This window comes from Protopterus annectens, chromosome 1.part1, assembly GCF_019279795.1.
Source record: "Protopterus annectens isolate FY-2018-M chromosome 1.part1, PAN1.0, whole genome shotgun sequence".
Lineage (NCBI taxonomy): Eukaryota > Metazoa > Chordata > Ceratodontiformes > Protopteridae > Protopterus > Protopterus annectens.
In genome coordinates, this window is record NC_056726.1 from 953,546,422 (window position 1) to 953,567,255 (window position 20,834).

At 43.2% G+C, this 20,834-nt stretch overlaps 1 protein-coding gene across 2 annotated transcripts in view; it reads right to left on the bottom strand.

The window, feature by feature from the left end:
• Window positions 1-20,834, bottom strand: part of ADAM17 (ADAM metallopeptidase domain 17) — a 2,408,764-nt gene that overhangs the window by 1,728,737 nt on the left and 659,193 nt on the right. For both annotated transcript variants that reach the window (XM_044079174.1, XM_044079166.1), the window contains exon 5: window positions 6,531-6,702. In XM_044079174.1, the coding sequence (XP_043935109.1) occupies window positions 6,531-6,702 (172 nt within the window). The remainder of the gene's footprint in view (window positions 1-6,530; window positions 6,703-20,834) is intronic.

The window sequence follows — 20,834 nt, forward strand, 5'->3', positions numbered from 1 at the left end:
ACACACCTGTTAAAATGCCAGGTTTTTGTGATATAAAAAATGGGATCACAATAAACGATTTCAAAACTTTTCCCACCTTTAATGTGACCTACAACCTGTACAATTCAACTGAAAAACAAACAAATCTGTTAGGGGAAAAATATAAAAAAATAAAAAACATACAATAAGTTGGCTGCATAAGTGTGCACACCCTTATACTAATACTTTGTTGAAGCACCTGCGGGATTCTCTGCGGGATGCATGGTCAGAGATGTTGGGTGGGCAGACTGGTGTGATAGGGGAGATGATTTTTCTGAGCTATGATACAGAATTGGAATTGCCTTGACAATGTAAGGCCTTGCTGTGTCTAATTATGGTGTCTGCCAAAAAAAGTAATTACTAGAACCATGGAAATCAAACTCTAAACCAACTATATTAGAAGGAATGCATACAGTGACAGAGATAAAGCAACTACAACTGAGATCTTTAGAAAAGGGTAGGAGCAAACTACGTAGGAAAACATGGGAATTGTGGGAACAATACATATAGGGGAAGAATGAGTTTTGAAAGGAGGCAGGACTTAAATGAGCTATGTAATGTTTGAAACAATTGAGTAAATTATAAGTGATGTATAATGTTTCAACTGGGATTGTGTCAGTATGGTTTGTGATGTAAAATGTTTGCAAATAGGATTGTGTTAGTGTGGTTAGCTTCCATTTATATAAATGTATGATTGCTTATGTTGTAAGTGATGGTTTAATAAATATGTTTCTTGTTTTAAAAAAGGCGCAGGAATTGAACAATTTATGTAATATTGCTTAGTTTATATGATGTATAACAGTATAAGTTTGTTAATGCTACCCGCGGTGGTGGTGCGGTAGCATTGTCGCCTCACAGTAAGACGCTGTCCGGTTCGATTCTCAGCTAGAGTGTCTTCTGCGTGGAGACATGCGTGAATGGGCGTATCTTCGTTGAAGGTTGTGTGTCAGGCCTGGCAAGCCGGTACGTAAAAATCAACTGCCAATCATTAGCAGACGGGAGTTCTGCTGTGGTGACCCCTAACCGGGAAAAGCCGAAAGACACAAACAAATAAGTTTGTTAATGTTAATTTAATGCAATTTGATTGTACAAATGTAAATTTTTTGTATAAATGTAAATTTGCCTATGTCACAAGTTCATAGGTTGGTACTAGGCTATCAGCCCTAGGGCCTATACAAGCCTAGCCATAACAATTCCCTGGATATTTCTTCCCACAATATTTACTTCCCTGGACCCCTGTCTAGCAGTGATAATTCAATAAAGGTGTTTAAAAAAAACTAATACTAAAGGGTATAGGAAACTTGCAAACTTGTTTAGCTAAACTATCCAAAAAGGACACAAGCTGGCAGCGCTCTCAACCACAATCTGAATATGAGGGTGGCAAACAAGATCTGAGGAGAGGCTGTTAAAGTGGGTACTATGGGTAGAAGAGGTGGAGCTCTTAGGCTGAAGATTCTGAAAGGGCCACTGTCAGATACGATAACCCACAGGTTGAGAACAGATGAAAGAGACAGTATCAGATCCAATTTTGTTTGGCAATATAATTTATTTTTTGGAAAGGTTTTGTAATATAAAAAGAAGTTATGTACTTACCATAATGTTCCATGTGTGTTGTCCATCTAGACCTTTATTCTCACTGATGGGAATCGGATCCGATCACTCGGATCCATCTCAGCCTTTTCAAAAGCTTGAGGCCTTCAGCAAAGCTTGTGGGCATTGTTCCTTACCCATAATGCAAATCCCTAGCTTCCCCAGATCTTGTTTGCCCCTGACAAGTCATATACAGTTAATTGCTTTCATAGATTAACCAAAAACATGACTTGTGAGGCTAGAGAGTCCTGTATTACCCAATTAGTACTACTCAAACTCCTAAGAGTATAGGCGGGTGGGTTATGAAAATACAGGTCGAGATGGACAACACACATGAAACTTCTTTATGTGATGTTGTCAGTCTCTCCTTCATTCTCACTGATGGGACCACATCCCAAGCAACCTGATTATTGGGTGGCTCATGGGAGAATATTCCTCAGAACCATAGAACCAAAGGATGCTCTACTGCTAGAGGCCAAATCTACTTTGTAATGAGTAATAAAAGTATGAGGTTTTGCCCACATTGCTGCAGCACAGATGTTATCCAAAGGAAACCTAACTTGAAAGGCTGCAGAAGTAGCTCCCGACCTAGTGGAATGACCTTTAACAGGGTTAGGAAGAGTTTTGTTCTTAGAACTGTAAATGAAAGATATACATTGTGAAAGCCATTTGGATAAGGTAACTTTGGACACTGGCTGGCCTTTTCTAATATCAGAATAAGAAATAAACAGTTGATCGGACTTTCTTATTCCTGAAGTTCTGTTTAAGTAGAAAAGTAATGGTATATGAGCATCCAGAAGATGCAGTGAATATTTCCCTTTATTTAGGAAGTTTGGGAAAAAAAACGGCGGCTCAATAGATTGGTTGAGGTTACTTTCCGACACAACTATGGGTAGGAATGAGGGGTTAGTGCATAAAGAAACTCTGTCTTTATTAAATACTAGGTATGATGGCCTGGCACAAAGCTTGTAAATCTGAAACTCTCCTTGCTGAGGTAATGGCTACAATGAGGAGTGTTTTCCAGAAGAGATATTTCAATTCACAGGTAGCGGATGGTTCAAAGGGAGGATAGATAATTATTGCAAAAAGTAAGCGCTTTCGCGAATAACATTCGCTTCTTCAGACTGTTTAAAAGACAAGATAGCATACACCCTTATAAATGCTCATTCAACCAATCATGCTGCAAATAAAGCCTAATTGCTTTAACTTACAAAATGCCAAAACTAATTAAAAGCATCACTCTGCAAACATTTTAAATACATAAAAAATATGTGTTAAAAAAAAAAAAAAAAAAAAAAAAACGAATACAAAATTCTAACTATGCAGAGAATTAACAAATATGCTCGTCAGTAACATAGTAAGTTATACTAGTTGCTCATAACTTCAAGTTAAGTATAAAAACAGTACAATAATAAAACTAATGTACATACAACAAAATACACCTCTAAAACATGTCTCACTCAAGAATTGCAAAGCAGAGTATCTTGCGAGATCATATCTACTACTAAACAGAGCTATTAATACACGTAATGATGTTGTTGTGTCTTTTGGCTTTTCTCAGTTAGGGGTCGCCACAGTGGAACTCCGGTCCGCTAATGACTGGCAGTAGATTTTTATGTGCCGAGTTGCCAGCCCTGACGCACAACCTTCAACGAAGGCATGCCCATTCACGCATGTCTCCACACAGAAGACGCCCTAGCTGAGAATCGAATAGGATAAGCTATTAATGCACGTAATAATCGATGCTTAAGGGCTCTCGCCTTCAAAAAGGGTTTAAGGGGAAATCCTATTATTTAGACCTGGAGGTTTGTCTGCTTGAAGACGTATGATCCACTTTTGCTCATAGGATTCAGTTCTATTACTCAGGTCACCTTTTCTTAAAGTTTCATGCATAATATCCAAAACAAGAAACTTAAACTTATGGTCAGTACCTGTTTTGGCTACATGGACAGCTAGGGCATTCGTTTCTTTAGCATTCCTAATATCTCTGGTGTGTTCTAGAACTCTGTCGTTTAATACCCTATTCGTTTAAAGATATTTCTTTCTGCAAAAATTTGGGAATTAGCGGAACTTGAGGAAAAGCATAAAGAAGTTCCAGGGGCCAATCATGAACAAGTGCATCCCTTGGTGACTCGTCGCATAGGAGGGATCAGGGCAAAATAGTTGCTGCATTTGGCACTGGTGGGTGATGCAGAGAGATTGCAGCAAGGGTAGCCCCATTTTCGGATCTGTTACGCAGCTTTCTGATTGAGGGACCACGCATGCGGCCATAAAATGGCTCTGGTCAATTTGTCTGCAATTATGCTGGATTTCCTAAGAATATGTGTTGCTATCAGAAAGCTGCTGGAAGTTAATTCCCATTGCCAGACCCTCAGGGGCTTCTCGTCAAAGGGGGTAAAGATCCAGTCTCCCCTGTTTATGTACCAGACCACAGGTATGTTTGTCTGACTAGATTGCTATCATTCCTAGAGGGACAGCCCCCTCACCTCCAGGACATTTATGTGCAAATGAGCCTCATGTTGTTGCCAGATGCCTTGAACTGTCTTCCTGAGATAATGCCCTCGCCCCATCTGGAAAATGTCTGTGGTCAGCGTGGCTTGGGGTTGAGGGAGGATAAAGATATGGAGAGTAAATCCACCATTGCAGATCCTTTTTGCAGGCGTTGGTTATCCTGATTTTGTGCATCATAGGAAGTTCTAGAATTGACCATTGTGTCAAAAGTAATCAATGAAGAATTCTCATGTGAAGGCAAGCTAGGGGAATGAGAATAATCTAAGCAGCAATGTTCCTCAGTACTTAGAGAACTAGCTTGGCAGAGCTCATTTTTTCCTGATTAGCAGTCTGACATAATGGTGGAGATAGTCTACTCTGTCTTGTGGAAGTTTTGCTGTCATTGTAGTTGTGTTTATGTCTGCTTGTATGAAGACCGAGCTCTGACATAGTTCTAGAACAGATTTTTCATAATTTATGGTAATACCTAGTGTGGAACAGAGTTGTAGAGTGTAGTCCCATCCTGAGGCCTTGGGTCACTGCAGTCCTGTGGAGAGGGTAGGTGAGAAGGCAAAGATACCTGCGTAGAACTGGGAGGAAGATCTGAGATAGGCTCTCTCTCAGATTGGAATGTAGTCAAAACCCTCATCATGACCTCAAAGGCAATCCACCCTTGCTCCGAAGAACACCATGGATCCAACAAAAGGGTTGTCGGGGCTGAAGGAATCTCCAGCGCATGAGACAGAAGCTCCAAGGCAGAGGTAGGAGCAGAACTCACCTGCGCCGAAGCCCGCAGAGATGAGGTCAATGCGGAGAGATCCAAACTAGCTCCATGGATCCAACGGGAGAGTAATAGCTCCTACAGACATCGGATCCGAAGAGCCTATGGGTCCCAGATCCGATAGAGACACAAGCTGAACGTCAGAATCTTCTAGCTCTGAAACCAAGGGACAGATCAGAGGAGGAACAGGTGCCGATGGGGATGATTTTATCTGATCCACTTACTTTCAGTTCAGATCCAGTAATAGCTTGGCCAAGGTCAGTGTCTTCAGGACGCTCTGCACTACCCTATCCACATCATCATCAGACAAACTCCTGGCAGACCAAGTAGAAAGGGTTAGCGACCTTGAACTTGTCAAAAAGGGGGATGGGAAATGAGAGGGTACTGGTTCTAATGGAGAGGAAAGGCTCTGATGTCTAAATTCTGTAGGTGCTGAAGAGGTCAGAGCCAAGGGTTCTGGCTGCTCCAATAAACTCTTGGATCCAGAAGTAACTGTCTTCTCCAAGGGTTCTGTTGGAGCAGACAGTCTAGGAGCTTTTTGCTTCAGCTATGAGGAAGACTTTGGTGATGAGTAGTAGCGGACTCCAGCGAGATAGCCTCAGAGAAAGGGGTTTTCAGTAATCCCTTCAAAATAAGTTTATTTTTGAGCTCCAAAAGAGCCATTTGGTTAAACCCATGGCATATGGAGCAAGACTCCTGCAGGTGAAGAGTCCCCAAGCAATAAACACACAGTGTGAGAATCCCTAAGGGGCATCTTCTTCCCTCACTGCTCGCACTTCTTGAAATATGGAGGGCTCCCTTCTTGCGTTTGAGACATTTTTAACTACTAGCAAAAAAATAAACTAAAGGAGAATTAACACTCAGACACAGAGAGAGGTAAGTACACTAGAAAAGTCCTCTAATTTAAACAGACGTGAACAAAAGACTTTAGAAAGACCATAAGAAACTTTTTTTTTTTTTTTTTTAAAGAAATCATCCTCTAACTGAGACAGACAATAACGGTGGAAGGGATTAAGAATTAGAGGGATAAATGTCCTCTAACTTAAACGGACGCTAACAGAAAAAGTACAGGGGCCAACACTCTCTATACAACCGAAAAAACTGGGAAATATATGAAACTATATTACTATAGAAAAATAGTTAATAATACAAGATAAAGTTTTGAAAAATGTGATATCAACAAGAAAAAGAAAGCACTTAGCCAGAGCTTGCTTCTTAACCTCCTTCACAGAACGTCAAGAGACCTGGGGAAGCTAAGGAGTTAAATTATGGGTAAGGAAAAATGCCCACAAGCTTTGCTTATGGCCTCGAGCTTTTGAAAAGGCCGAGACAGATCCCAGGGATCGGATCCGACACCCATCAGTAAGAATAAAGGCGAGATTGACAAAATCACATCACAGTTTTTACACCATCTAGAGAACTAGGAGGAAAAGGTTTTTTCCTCATAATATGGCCCCACAAAAAAATAGGCAAAGCAATTCCTTCCTCACATTAGTGACTGAAGTGACACTGGTGAAATTGTGGAGTCCTTCCCACCAAAACCTCAAAACCACAGTCATTTACAAAAGTAGACAGTATGTGTATCAGTGTCATTTAAAATAACCAAATTTTATGCACTACCAAACGATTAATAACTCAATTACCTACTCACCTTCCTTTTCATCATTCTCGTCTGGGATTCCTTCTGGAAGTAAATGAATTTCACTTGGTTTTACATAACCACATACTTCAGGAGACTTTAAACGTGTAAAAGCTTTTATGTCTTCTGATCTGTAGGCTAGCATTCGTCCATTGTAGGATGAGTTAGTAAATCTCCAGAGAGGCTAATTCACATAAAAAAAGAGTTTCTTAATTAGAAAGGTTAATAAACTCTCTGCATATTGACTGTTGTAAGATGCTAACAAACTCCTGTGACACATTAACAATTTTGAAAGACCAGAAACTACCCGTATTTAAAACTGTTTAAGCTCACAGCAATACTTCACATGATGAACTACTGGTCAAAGTGAAACTATTACAATGCTCATTATTTGTGTGCAAAACAATGACTGATAAAATGGTTTTAACATCCACTGATGCTCAATAACATTGCTTCAAAACAAACTTCACATTTAAGAGAATCAGTTCAAACTGATATCTATGGACAGCCTAATAGCTATAAGCCAGCCGATGAAAATTACTGCAAGTATTCTGCATACACAGCAGCTCATATCTGTTTTCACTCCAATGTAATATTTTGTGCAGGTTTATTCTAGGGATATTATACTTCTGATACTTTCATTATTCATTCTTGTAACCCATTTCTGTAGCAGACTCCATAGGTTCTGCAATGTGAATTTAATAAAGTCCATTGGCCTCCTGTTTTCACTATCGTTTATACTTCGCCTTTTCCCAAAATGCATACTCTTACACTTTCTAATTACAATGAAACATCTTAAAAATGTTGATGCTGGTGTCTATCTTTATTTGCTTGTCAATAAATCTTCTCACCCTTCACTTTGTCCCAAAATTTTATTAAATTGTACTATACCAAAACTAATTCTTTAACCTTGCTATTACTTGTATTTCTTCACATGTATTACATGCTTTTTGTACTGTAAATTTGATGTAGTTTAAATTATTTATATTGTGCACTATATGTATTCCTCAAAATGTCTTTTGTACTAGTACAACACTGCATCTGTGGAGCTTTTCTCCCCGAAGCTGAAAATGGGCCAGCTCAGATCCAGTCAGAATCTCCCAGTAATTAAATGGAAATAAATACTACTATTTTTATCCAAGACCAAACAAGTTCACAGCTTAGATGCTGTTCTCGTTTCATTACCACAATTCCTTTATTAATTTTGTAACTTGAACTGCTTCAACCTACTTTAACAAGTATCCAAGTATGTATCTTTCTCCATATTAAACATGTTCACTGTTGAGATGCCATTCATTCATTAATTCTTTCCCCATTTACTTTATAGAGTTATTCAGTACTAAACAATCCATCTAAGTCCCTTCGTTATGTTTACCAGTTTTTCTAGCCAATTAATTCTCGCAGCATCCATTTGCCTAATGTGCAACTCTGAACACATCACTTAACCAGGCAGTGTTACAGGGCTGAAACTGAAAAAGCTCCACATAGATCAGTGCTCTACTCCAGTTTACAAACATACAAACAAATAAACACAAATTTAGCATTTATTCTTTGTAGTTTTCATACAGACTGATGATACTTTTCCAGTGAACTAGGCAGACATTTCCAAAATAACATATATGTAGTCAATATATCATTGGATCTGAGAGAACCTCCTCCAAAGGTCTATGACTGAGATAACCCCTTCCTGCAATCCTCAAAATTCATTTATTATTTTTTTTTATCTTAAACTACTCCATTTAGGGATACATGTACTCTCTGTAGGTTGTTACAAAATGCCACTTCTCAATCCAACAAGCACAAACCTGTCAGAGTAAAAGGATCAATAATCATCTACTAGAAACAACTAACTGTACAACACAATTATCTTTCACTCAGGACTTCAATTTCCCACACCCTAAAATTTAAGCATACTAACTCCATGGTTGCAAAACCATTGAGCAAAAAGGAACACACTGCAAAGGGCAATGTAGCTGAGTGAACAGAGATTTAATGTATGATCAGAAATGGAAACACTGGGGAAAAAGCAGTCCAACAGTCTGGCAGCAGACATGCAGGTTTTTTAAGGCCATGAGCTGTAGTTCCTGGGGTACAGGGTTTGATTCCCTCAGCCTTCATCTGCCTACTGTGTGAACTTGAGCAAGTCACTTAACCAGAAAGTGTTTGGTGGCAAATGGGAATTTGGGCTAGGCTCTTCTATAATTCCCTAGACTGCAAGCCTAGTAACTACCTATTCAATGAGTTAGTCATCATCCACTTGCAAGGTAACTGCCCTCTAGATACTGTGATGTCTCATACTGCACTAAAAGAGCATGTCTCAGTATCCATGAAATTACAGTTGTGTACACTTACCATAAATGCAGATGTTCAAGTGTCTTCACTGTTGTAGTCATCACATTTGGGTTATCCCTGCCAGGGTAGCCCTCGGCTGGCCAGAATACCAGAGACTTAGTATTTCTGCGTCGGTTGCTGTCGCTTGAGGACTGACATCAGGTCGTCAGTGGTATAAAGGAAGGCAGCCGACGCCATTACATCAGTTTTTCTTGCCCACCGGTCAGGAGCCCCCAAAATAGGAGGCCAGGCTCGGTGGCAGAAACCCACCAGTGGAAAATACATGCCAATATGTCCCTTGTAAGGAAAGGAGAACAACAAGGAAGAAAGGTAACACAAAGAAAAAAGGGGAAGGAGGGAAGGAAACCAGGACTGCAACAGTGAAGCCACTCTAACATCTACATTTATGGTAAATGCACTCAACTGTACTGTCTTCTTTGTGTTTCATTGCTGCAGTCATCACATTTGGGTAGATTCCCAAAGCTGACGAAATGGGTGGAGACAGTCAAGGAAGCTAGAGGCTGGCTAGCATGCCCTGCAAGACTGCAGAGGCAAAACCTGCCCTGGATTTGGAAAAGAGAGGCAAGGTGGTAATGTTTGGTAAAGGTGTGAATAGATGTCCAGGTGGCAGCCTCCAGGATATCCCTGGTGGGGACTCCTCTGAGGAAAGCTGCAGAGATGGAGGCTGCTCTGGTGGAGTGTGTCCTGATCTTCTTGGGGGAAGGCTGGCCATGCTGTTTGTAGCAGAAATGGATGCAGTGTGCTGTCCATTTGGAAATGGTTTGCTTGGAGATGGCTTTGCCCTTTTTCTCCTGAAGCAAAGCTAACTAGCAGTTGATCAAACTTTCTGAAAGGTTTAGTCTTGTCCAGATAGTATCTGAGCTGTCTGTGCACATCTAGGGAGTGCAGAATCCTTTCCCCCTTGTTTTGATGGTTAAGAAAAAAGGTGGGCAAATGGATGGATTGATTGAGAGCCACACTGGACGCCACCTTGGGCATGAAGGATGGATTAGTTCTGAGTGATACCCTGTCTGCATAGAAGACGATAAAGGGTTCCACTGCCATGAGTGCTTGCAGCTCAGAGACTCTTCTAGCTGAAGTGATAGCCAGGAGGAAAGGCTGTCTTCCAAGAGAGAAATGTTAGCTCTGCAGAAGAAGCTGGTCCGAAAGGAGGCAGGGTGAGCTTTTCCAATACAAAGTTAAGGTCCCAAGCTGGTGTTGGTACCCTTCTGGGGTGCCTCAAGTTGTTAGCCCCTCTGAGGAATTGTTTGATCAGAGGGTGTGAAAAAAGAGGCTGCTCCGTGGGAAAATGAGCTGAAATACCAGTGGCATGAATTTTTATAGAGGAGAAAGAGAGACCACTGTGTAGTAGGTCAGATAAGTAATCCAGGATGAGAGAGATGGAGGGCTGTGCCATATTGGCCCCCTTAGTCTGGATCCAGGTGCAGAACCTTTTCCATTTATCTGCATAAGACTTTCTGGTGCTAGGGTGTTTGACCTCTCAGATAACATCCAGAACCTGTTTAATAAGGATGGCAGATTGGTCAGGGTATAAGCCAAGCTTGTATTCTGTATTACTTTATTGCCTTTTTATATTTTGAACACTGTGATTTGTTTTCTTTACCTTGTGTTTTACTTGTATTCTGCTTTTAACTGCATATTAAAACTTCAAAAGAGACTACAGCTCTGTCTCTTGCCAGTCATTGTCTTTCTAGTTGCCTGACTCTTATGTTAATTTGACCACATATCTCATTTCCTCTCTGCTTTCACGGGCTTGTGTGAGTAAGCACAAAATTATCATTTTGTCAAATAACTCCCCTTCAACTATTTAAATTTATTGGCTATCCTACTGTATTCCATAGTACCAGAATACAAAAGGGACCACCCCCTTTCTATCTATCTTGCGGTTTTAAAAATAGTAACTATCCATTAAAACTTAACCTTTTAGACAGGTAAAACTTATGTTACCTACTTTCATATCTAACTTCTCTAGTGCACACTGCAGTGTTTAGGATAAACCATTTTTTTTTTCATCTTACCTTTAAGCATTCCTGTGACTAGCACTTGCTCTAATACCTGCTGGAAAGCACTAGGAAGCCTTAAACTGATACAAGCACTCAACTCTCCTTGTTAATAAGGAGAAATTAATCACAGGCACTAAACAGCCTACAAATGCAAGGTACTTAGCTAAGGTAAGGGAAAACAGGTCCTGTACTGTACAAAAAAAGCACCAAACCAGGCATGTCCAAGGGTCCGCTTCCGGTGATCTCTCCTGTCCACCTGGTGAATCTGGGCATACTGGGGTAATGCAGCAGTTGCTTCATGTACACAGACAACCCTCTCCTCCTACCACCCAACACTACAACCTGTGAGGCATGCACTTACATAGCCAAATTGGAAGCAAAGCTCTCTCCACCCAAGATTGTGCTAGACAGTCAAGAGGAGAAGGTTAAAACCCGCACTACACCTCAAGCAACACATAGCCCTTCTAAATGCACACCACCAACACCCACACATAGCGACACTAAATCCGCATATGCGGAGGCCCTTAAGTGTAACCTGCCCCAAGTAACAAGGACCTCCGAAGCTGAAATGCAAACAAACACCAATCACAACCAAAGTGTCACGCAGCTCATAACACCAGTGTGCCACCCAGCAACAGCCCCAAAGGCAAGACAACGTACCTAACACTTTAGTCATAGGTGACTCTATAGTCAGGCACACTGATGTCCGACTTACCAGGCTGAACAAGGAGAAAAATACAGTCAGCTGCCGGTCGGGTGCAGGATCTGCCACATAATGCATGCACTCAAGTCACTCCACAACAAATACAAATATGACTGTCATTGTTCATGTTGCAGTGAATGACTTCAGACGTACCTCCCTGGACTACATGAAGAGATACATGGAAGAGCTCTTGGATCATGTGGCCCAGGCAGGTATGACCCTAGCCCTGAGTAGCATCCTCCCTTCGCCCAGAATGACACCACAATATAAGGACAAAATGACTGACTTCAACAATTGGCTAAGCTTCTGGTGTCATTCAAAGGGGATCCAGTATCTGTCTGCCTGGGACAACATGATCGACAGACCACAATGCTTTGTCAGAGATTGCCTGCACCTGTCGCCCCTGGGATTCAGGTTATTGGCTAAGGCTCTTGCCTCCCCTCTAGTACCTTTTTTAGGCAAAGTTCAAAGAACAAAACCACTACCGTAACAGGTACAAGCATGCAAAATCTGAAGATAATGCTACTCAGTGCTAGAAGTCTAAACCTCAAAATGCACTCTCTCAAGGCACTCCTAAAAATGGAGAACATCGATATCTGTGCAGTAACTGAGACCTGGTTCAAGGCTCCAGAGAGCACCCCTGCAATACCAGGCTAAAACTCTTATCACACTTTTCGGCCACCAAACCAGGATCGAAACACTAAAGGTGGAGGAGTGTCCATATTCACCAAGGATATACACACCACCAGGCTAGTTGCCCAACACAATGCTTCTGAAATTCTCCAGGTGCAACTAACACTAGGTAAGACTGCAATCCAAATTGTAGCTTGCTACAGATCCCCCACCATGCCCCAAGATTCTCACTACACCTTTCTAAACATACTGGAAAATATTAAGATACAACTAAACACCCTAATACCGGGTGATTTCAACTACCCTGCCATTAACTGGGAAAACTACTCGTGTACTAATACCTTTGCCCAACGGTTCTTGGAATTCATAAATTCCAACGCCCTGGATCAACTAATCCATAGTCCCACCAGGGGCTCCAATATCCTAGACCTGGTCATTACCAACATGGGAAATCAATGCTTTACACCTATGGTCACACCCTCGTTCATCAGGTCTGACCATAAGATAATCACCCTTAACATCCACATCCCACCCCCACCCTCCAGTAAGGAAACCTCCACAAAAAACTTCTCCAAAGCCAACTTCATCCTACTCAAGTCAGAAGTGACAAACTTCATGACATCCATGCAGACGGGAACTGAAAGTTCGACTGCTGAATCCTACACTAAGGCACTGCACGAGCACATCCATTCATGCATGAATCATGCCATCCCAAATAGAACCAAGATGCTCTCCTCCAAAAAAAGGAAGCTAATCTGGTGGTCCCCTGCCATAAACAAACTTTACAACAAAAGGAAGAAACTGTTGCAGAAAAGAGGAAAATCCCAGGATGCAAAAAACTCCCTTACCAGCCTCAGTAAGAAGCTGAGATCCCTCATAAAATCCTCCAAAGCTAGATACGAAAATAAAATTGCCAAAGATTCCAAAGACAACCACAAGGCATTCTATAACTATGTCAAGAATCTAAATGGCAATGCTCAGATCTGCTCTGAGCTACAACAGAATGACATTAAATATACTGATCCCAAGGATATTGCCAATATCTTGCAGATCAATTCAGTGCCAACTTCACCCCCCCTCTCATCTCCTAAATGGCCCATCTCAATAATGGAAGATTGCAAAATTCCAGTAATAACGGCCAGATAGGTAAAAAATGCACACTCCAAAGCTAAGAATACAGCATCCATGGGAACAGATGACATCCCGGGCTGTGCACTACATGAACTACAAAATGAACTGGCACCTCACCTAAGTGTCATGTTTAATCATACTCTCCCCTCACGCTTCGTGCCTACCGAGTGGCGTACACCTACAGTTACCCCACTCCACAAGGGGGGATCCACCTTGGATCCAGGCAACTACCGCCCCATCAGTCTGACGAGCCTGATCTGCAAGGCCATGGAACGTACTATCATGGAACTTATAAACAAAGACACTGGCAACCTTCAAACACTGGACCCCACCCAGTTTGGGTTCGTGAAGGGCCGATCTTGTTTCCTGAACCAGAATGACTTCTTCGAATCAGTCTCCAGAGCCGTGGACGAGGGTAGGGTGGTCCACACAGCCTATCTGGACCTTGCCAAGGCCATTGACACCACACCCCACCCACTCTGGAATCATAGATAAACTTACTAAGCTGGGCATTAATCTCTATGTCACTTGGGTTGCCAACTGGCTTACTGACAGAACCCACACTGTAAAAGTTACTGACACCATATCCAGCTCCAGACAAGTGGAGTACCTCAGGGTTCAGTCCTGGGACCACTCATTTGGCATTTGCTTCTCTGAAGTACAGGCCAACACTAAGGGACTCTGGCTAAAAAAGTTTGCAGATGGCTGCAAACTGGGAGCCATTACTGAATCCCCAAATGATGTGGATACCCTACAAAAGGGCCTTACAGAAACAGATGCTTGGTGCCAGAGTCATGGGCTCAAGCTCAATGCCAAGAAATGTATAGTTATTCCCTTTGGGGAAAAACATGCACCCGTGAATTACCACATAGGTGGCAGTACACTAAACACCGAAAGTGTGATAAGAGACTTAGGTGGACAGTGGTCTCACCTTCGATAACCACATTGCCACAACAGTCAGGAAAACCTTCTATGTGGCACACCTCATCACCAAGGGCTTTTCATCCAGAAAAAAATGAGGTCACTGTCCCACTGTACTCATCCCTCATTAAACCCATTACAGAATACAACGCCCCATTTGGTATGTACCACTCAAGACATCTGCAACAACTGGAAAGGCCGCAGAAACACATCACTAAAAGAATCACAGGCCTAAAGCAGATGCCCTATGCTGACCACCTTAAAAAACTCCAGCTATACTCTGTTGTACATTGTCTACACAGAGGAGATCTCTGCTTAACATACAAGGCCATGTCAAACCCAGAGCTGTTGGACATGCTACACTTAAAGAAATCGCAATCCCTCACAGCCACATGCTCCAGGGATCTAAACCTTGTCATCACAATAAACAAAACTTGCTGGAGGGATAGGTTCCTGACCCAGAGACTCCCCAGACTCTGGAATAGACTGTCCGTACATGTCAAGCAGAGTGCCTCTTTAGCCCTCTTCAAAAGGAACCTTGACAATTGGATGGGAGAAAGGAAATTCACCCCGGGGATCACGTCAGACAGGGGTCTAGGGAATTAAATAGTGTGGAAAGAAATAGCCAGGGAATTGTTATGGTTAGGCTTGTATAGGCCCTAGGGCCGATAGCCTAGTACCAACCTATGAACCAATAAGCTGCCAAAATGAGTGTCTGCAATTGGGGGTGCATGAATTCCCCTTCCCTGTGGGTTAGGAGGTTGGGAATCTAAGTAAGATTCCATCGGGGCAGTAGGGACAGGCTGTGCAGCAAGGGGTACCAGTGCTGTCTGGGCCAGTCTGGAGCTATGAGAATAGGCCTTGGTTTTCCTCCTTTATTTTGATCAGTACCTTGGGAAAGAGAGCTAGGGAAGGAAAGGCATAGACCGAGAGGTTTACCCAGGGGAATGACAGGGCGTCCATCTGCTATGCCATGCAGTGATGCCCCGTGGTGCAGAATTTGCTGAGCTGATGGTTGCTATGGAAGGCAAAGAGGTCGACCTTGGGGCTTCCCATTTCTGAGTTATTAGTAAGAAGGTGTTTCTGTTGAGCTGCCACTCATGGGGGTCCAAAGGTTTTCTGCTTAACTGGTCTGCCAGGGAGTTGACAGCTGGCAGGTATTGTGCTAACAGGTGTAGTTGCACGGAAGAGGCTGTGAACCAAAGGGTCATGGCCAGCCTGCACAGCAGGTAGGAGTAAGTCCCTCCCTGCTTGATGAACCACATTACTGTGGTGTTGTCTATTTTGATCAGGAGAACCCCTGGAGAGAGAAGGGGTTTGAAAGCTATCAAGACCTGCTGCACAGTCATCATCTCTTTGACTGGTGTGCAGGTAGAGTTGCTGGGGGTTCCATTGCCCCTGTATGCACCTGTCATCCAGGTGTGCACAACAAGCATAGTCTGATGCATCTGTGGTGAGGGTCTGGGTGGAGGGGTGTGGGGAGAAGGGCAGTCCCTTGTTGTGGGAGCAGGCTGTTGCCCACCAAAGAAATTCCTTCCTCAGGCAAGGAATAATAGGTAAAAGAGTTTCCAGATCTTTGAAGTGTTGACACCAAAGGCTCTTTAGGTACCACTGAAGTTTCCTCATATGTAGTGTGGCATATGGAATAAGGAGTATGCATGATGACGTGAATCTTAGGACTTTCAGCATTTCCCTTGGAGAAAGCTGGGACCTGGTGGCTAGTTGAGAAAAATAAGCTGATAGGAAACTTTGCTTCTCTGGTGTTAGACAAGCCACCTGGGATGCTGTGTCCAGACTTGCTCCCAGGAATATTATCCTTTTGGTGGGTACCTGTTTGGATTTCCTTTCATTGATTGTGTGCCTTGAGGAGGCTTGTAGGTTCTTTACAAAGGCCAGATCTTTCAGCAGCTTTTCCTGGCTGTCTGCCTGAATAAGGCAGTTGTCTAAGTAGGGGTAAATTTTAATATTTCTTTGTCTGCAAAAAGCAACGGCTAGAGCCAGTCATTTTGTGAAAATTCTGGGAGCAGTAGATAACCTAAAGGGAAGCGCAGAGAACTGAAAGTGTTGCAATCCTGCCTTGAAGCGAAGATATTTTCTGCAGGACTCCCTGATGGGAATGTGGAGGTAGGCCTCTTTGAGGTCCAGGGTGGCTAGCCAAGCATCCTTGGAGAGCATGGGTAGCAGCTGCTGAAGGGTGAGCATTCTGAATTTTTGGGATCACCAGGAAGGTGTTTAGAATGGATAGATCGAGGATGGGGTGCCACTGCCCTCTTTTTTGGGTACCAGAAAAAGTCTGGAGTAGAAGCCTTTGCCTATCTGCTCTGCAGGAACGTGTTTCTACTGCTCCCAAGGAGAGCAGGAAATGGATTTGCTTTTGAGCCTCTGCCCACTGATTTGGTGGTAGATCTGGGAGCCCTTTTAGGGTTGGAAGGGTGTGGAAGGAGAATGTATACCCCTGAGACACAATGTTCAGAACCCTATTTGTCCTTGGTAATGGTGGCCCAGGTGCTTAAGTGAAAGGAGAGCTTTCCTCCAAGGGGCATGTGATGGTGGGCAGAGTCGTGGTCAGCAGGGGGTGATTCGTGAGTTCTTACCCTAAGGGGGTGGCTTAGAACTCCCTGGTTTTGAAGTGGAGGCAGGTCCACTGCTTAGATCTCTGTAAACCCTGGGACTGCACTGCTGTCTTGAAGGTATGTTTCCACCAGGCCTAGGCTGGCCTTGTTTACTAGGTGCAGGAAAGGACCAGTGCTTGGAAGGAAAATGCCTGCTGAACCTAGGGGGATGCATCTGTAAGAAATCTTTAACAGTATGCATAGATTTTGCTTTTTCTTCCATCTTTTTTAACACCTCTTCTGCTTTCATACCAAATAAGTTATCTTTGTGCAAGGGTGCATCCAACAATTTGGATTTGACATGGTCCGGCAGGGGTTGTTCCTTAAGTCATGCATGTCTTCCAATGACAGATCCAGTGACTGCTGCCCTGAAAGAAGCTTCTATGGCATCAAAACCGCAGTGCAAAGTGTATTTAGTTACTTGACCAGCAGAGTGCATTAACTCCTGTAAATCTTTAGATTCTGCCCATGCAGGAAGGGAGAAAAATATTTTGTTTAAGGAGTTCGAAGGTATGTTGCTGATATTTAAGCATATGGAACGGACAACTTAGTGCCCTGATAGAAAGAGTAGCTGAGGTGTATACTTTTTTACCCATTCTCTCCACTGCTTTGGAATCCCTGTCTGAGGGGGTGGGATTCTTAGCTGAAGTAGCTTTAAACCCCTTTCAGGCCTTGAGCAATGACCTCAGGGTCCGCTGTCGGGTTTTTAAAAGTCAGGGACTCTGTAGTACCGGTCTGGTTTTCTGGGAGCAGGAAAGAGGGCATCTGGAGTCAAGCTGGATTCAAGGAAGACATCATCCACCACATCTAGGACTGGGGGGAATGGCTAAGGGCCTGTGCTGTGGAAGGTCCAGGAATTCTCTCAGTCTCCTTTTAGACTGTGGGTAGTCTTGATTCTCTCTCATTTGAAATGCTCCCTTAAAGTATGCAGGGTTCCCCCAAAGGAAAAATCCTCTGGGGAAGAGGCTGAAGGAATAGATTCCTCTGCATCAGAATCATCATATGCAGAAAGAGGCAGCATGTCTTCATAGTCAGATGCATCAGACTCATCTGAATCTTGTTCAGACAAAACTACTGGAGACAGATCTCTCTTTTTGAAGGAGTGGTTTGGCTTCCCCTAATCAGCATGATAAGTTCCCATGCCATTGTATGCATTTGTGATTGAGGCAAGGGAGCAGGTGCCAGAGAATGGCTGGGAGTCGGTTTCTCTGTGGTGGTTCGACCCCTGAGCCTAAGGAACTTGGTTGTTTTAGAAAGAATGTTAGCCGTGAAAGAAGGCATCGGTTTATGTCTGGATTCGGCGTTGTGAAGGGCTTCAGCGGAAGCTGGTGCCTGCACAGCGGCTCCAGACCCATCCAAGGCAGAAATGACCACAGGATCCTTAGACGAAGAAGAGTTCTCTGGCATACCGGACTCCAAAAGGGTCTCAGTAGCGGCCTGCAAATTAACTGAAGTGGGCATCAGGGACTGTGAAAGCGCCTTACTGAATTCTGGAGGACTGACGACCAGCTTGGCGGTAGCGTCGTCGGAAGGTTTGGTCCTATCCGGTCTGTCTCTGTCTTGATCTTTACATTTTTTTGGAAGATCTGCTGTCGGATGACTTATCGAAGCCATATCAGAACTCAAGGACTGTAATCGGAAATATCTGACTACAATAAGGGCCCAACAATGAATAGTTCTGGCATTAAACAAAGCACAGAAAGTACAGTTTTGTACCTACCATAAATATAGATGTTCGAGTGTTGACACTGCTGCAGTCATTACACTTGGGTTATCCTGCCGTCAGGCGGTCCCGCAGTCAGCCCGAATTCCAAAGTCTTGGTCCGGCGTCGGTTGCTGTCACTTCTTCCCTGATGTCAGTGCGCTAGGGGTATATAAGATGCATCCGACGCCATTTTCTTCAGTTTTTCTTGCCCCAGATGTCAGGTGCCCCCAAATAGGTAGGCAATACATATTGCAAATCAAAAATATACAATAAAAACAATACATTCAGTTACCAGCAAATACACCCCCCAAAGGTCGTATAGGATAGAAAGGTATAGATAAGTCTAGCTAGTTCAGAAGGGATGGAGGGAGGGTAACCTGGACTGCAGCAGTGTGAACACTCGAACATTTACATTTATGGTAGGTACAAAATTGTACTATGTTCATCGTGTTACACTGCTGCAGTCATTACACTTGGGTAGAATCCCAAAGATGAGGTTGGGTGGCTGGTCTATAAAGAGTTAGAATTGGCTATGAGGCCCTGCAGAACTGCAGTAGCAAATCCTGCTCTGGATTTAGAGTAAAGAGGCAGGTGGTAATGCTTGGTAAAGGTGTGCACTGAACTCCAAGTTGCAGCCTCCAAAATTTCCTTGGTAGGTACTCCTCTGAGAAAGGCTGTTGAAGTGGCTGTTGCCCTGGTGGAATGTGGCCTAATGTTATTTGGGACTGATTTTCCATGCTGTGTGTAGCAGTACCGAATACAGTGTCCTATCCATTTGGATACAGTCTGCTTTGAGATAGCCTTGCCCTGTGATCCTGCAGCCTATGCTACAAACAGTTGCTCAGTTTTCCTGAAAGCCTTTGTTTTATCCAAGTAGAAGTGTAGCTGCCTGTGTATGTCCAAAGAATGCAGAAGGTTCTCCCCTTTATTCTGGGGGTTTGGATAAAAAGTTGGCAAATGGATGGTTTGGTTAAGAGCCACACTAGATACCACCTTTGGCATAAAGGTAGGGTTTTGTCCTTAAAGATACCCTGCCCTGATGAAAAATTATAAAAGGTTCCACTGCCATTAACACCTGTAGTTCTGAGACTCTTCGTGCTGAAGTTACTGCCAGGAGCAGAGCTGTTTTCCATGATAAAAATTTTAGATCGGCTGTATTGGCTGGCTCAAAAGGTGGTAGGGTCAGTTTTTCCAAAACGAAATTGAGGTCCCAAGTTGGTGTTGGTGCTCTGCCAGGCGGTCTTATGTTTTTAGCCCCTCTGAGGTACTGCTTTAGCAAGGGATGAGAGAATAAAGGAGGATCCGTGTTGTAATGTGCTGAAATGGCAGAGGCGTGGATCTTAATTGATGAGAAGGATAGGCCTCTGTTCAGCATCTCAGTTAAGTATTGTACAATCTGAGGAATGTTGGGAACAAGAGGGTCAAGGCTTTGAGCCTGGTTCCAGGCGCAGAATCTCTTCCATTTTTCTGAGTAAGCTTTCCTGGTGCTAGGCCTCCTGACCTCCAAAATGACATCCATAACAGCTTTAGAGAGAGGTGTGGTCTGTTTGACTAATGTATCTGCCATGCAGCCAGGTTTAGGGTTTTGAGCTGACCGTGCAGGATCTAATTGTTTTGTTGAGTCAGAAGGTGTGGAATTTAAGGCAAAATTCATGGTGGGCCTTGAGCCAAGTTCCTTAAGATAGGGTACCAGTGCTGGCGTGGCCAGTCTGGAGCAATCAGGATCATCTCTGTTTTTTCTTGTCTGGCTTTTAGGAGTACCTTTGAAAGGAGAGGCAGTGGCGGGAAGGCATAAACTTTTAGGTTTTTCCAGCTGAACAGAAGAGCATCCACTTTCCATGTTTGTTTGTGATAAGTCCTTGTTCAGAATTTTTGTAGTTGGCAATTCATTTGGGAGGCAAAAAGATCCCCACTTTTGCATTACCATGCTGAAGATTTGTGGATTTAATTTCCATTCGTGAAGGTCCATGATATTTCTACTTAGGTCGTCTGCCAGAGTATTTTTCTTTCCTGACAGGAATTGTGCTTGCAGATGAACTTGATACGTTAGAGCTGTGTTCCACAAGTTCATGGCTTGCCTGCATAGGGGATAAGAATGAGCGCCCCTTGCTTGTTTATATACCACATTACTGTGGTGTTGTCTGTCTTTAGTAGTAATTGTCCTGGATGTAGAAGGTCCTTGAAAGCTGTTAGGGCATTTTGAACAGCCAACATCTCGTTTTGATTGATGTGAAGATGCATCTGGTCTGTGGTCCA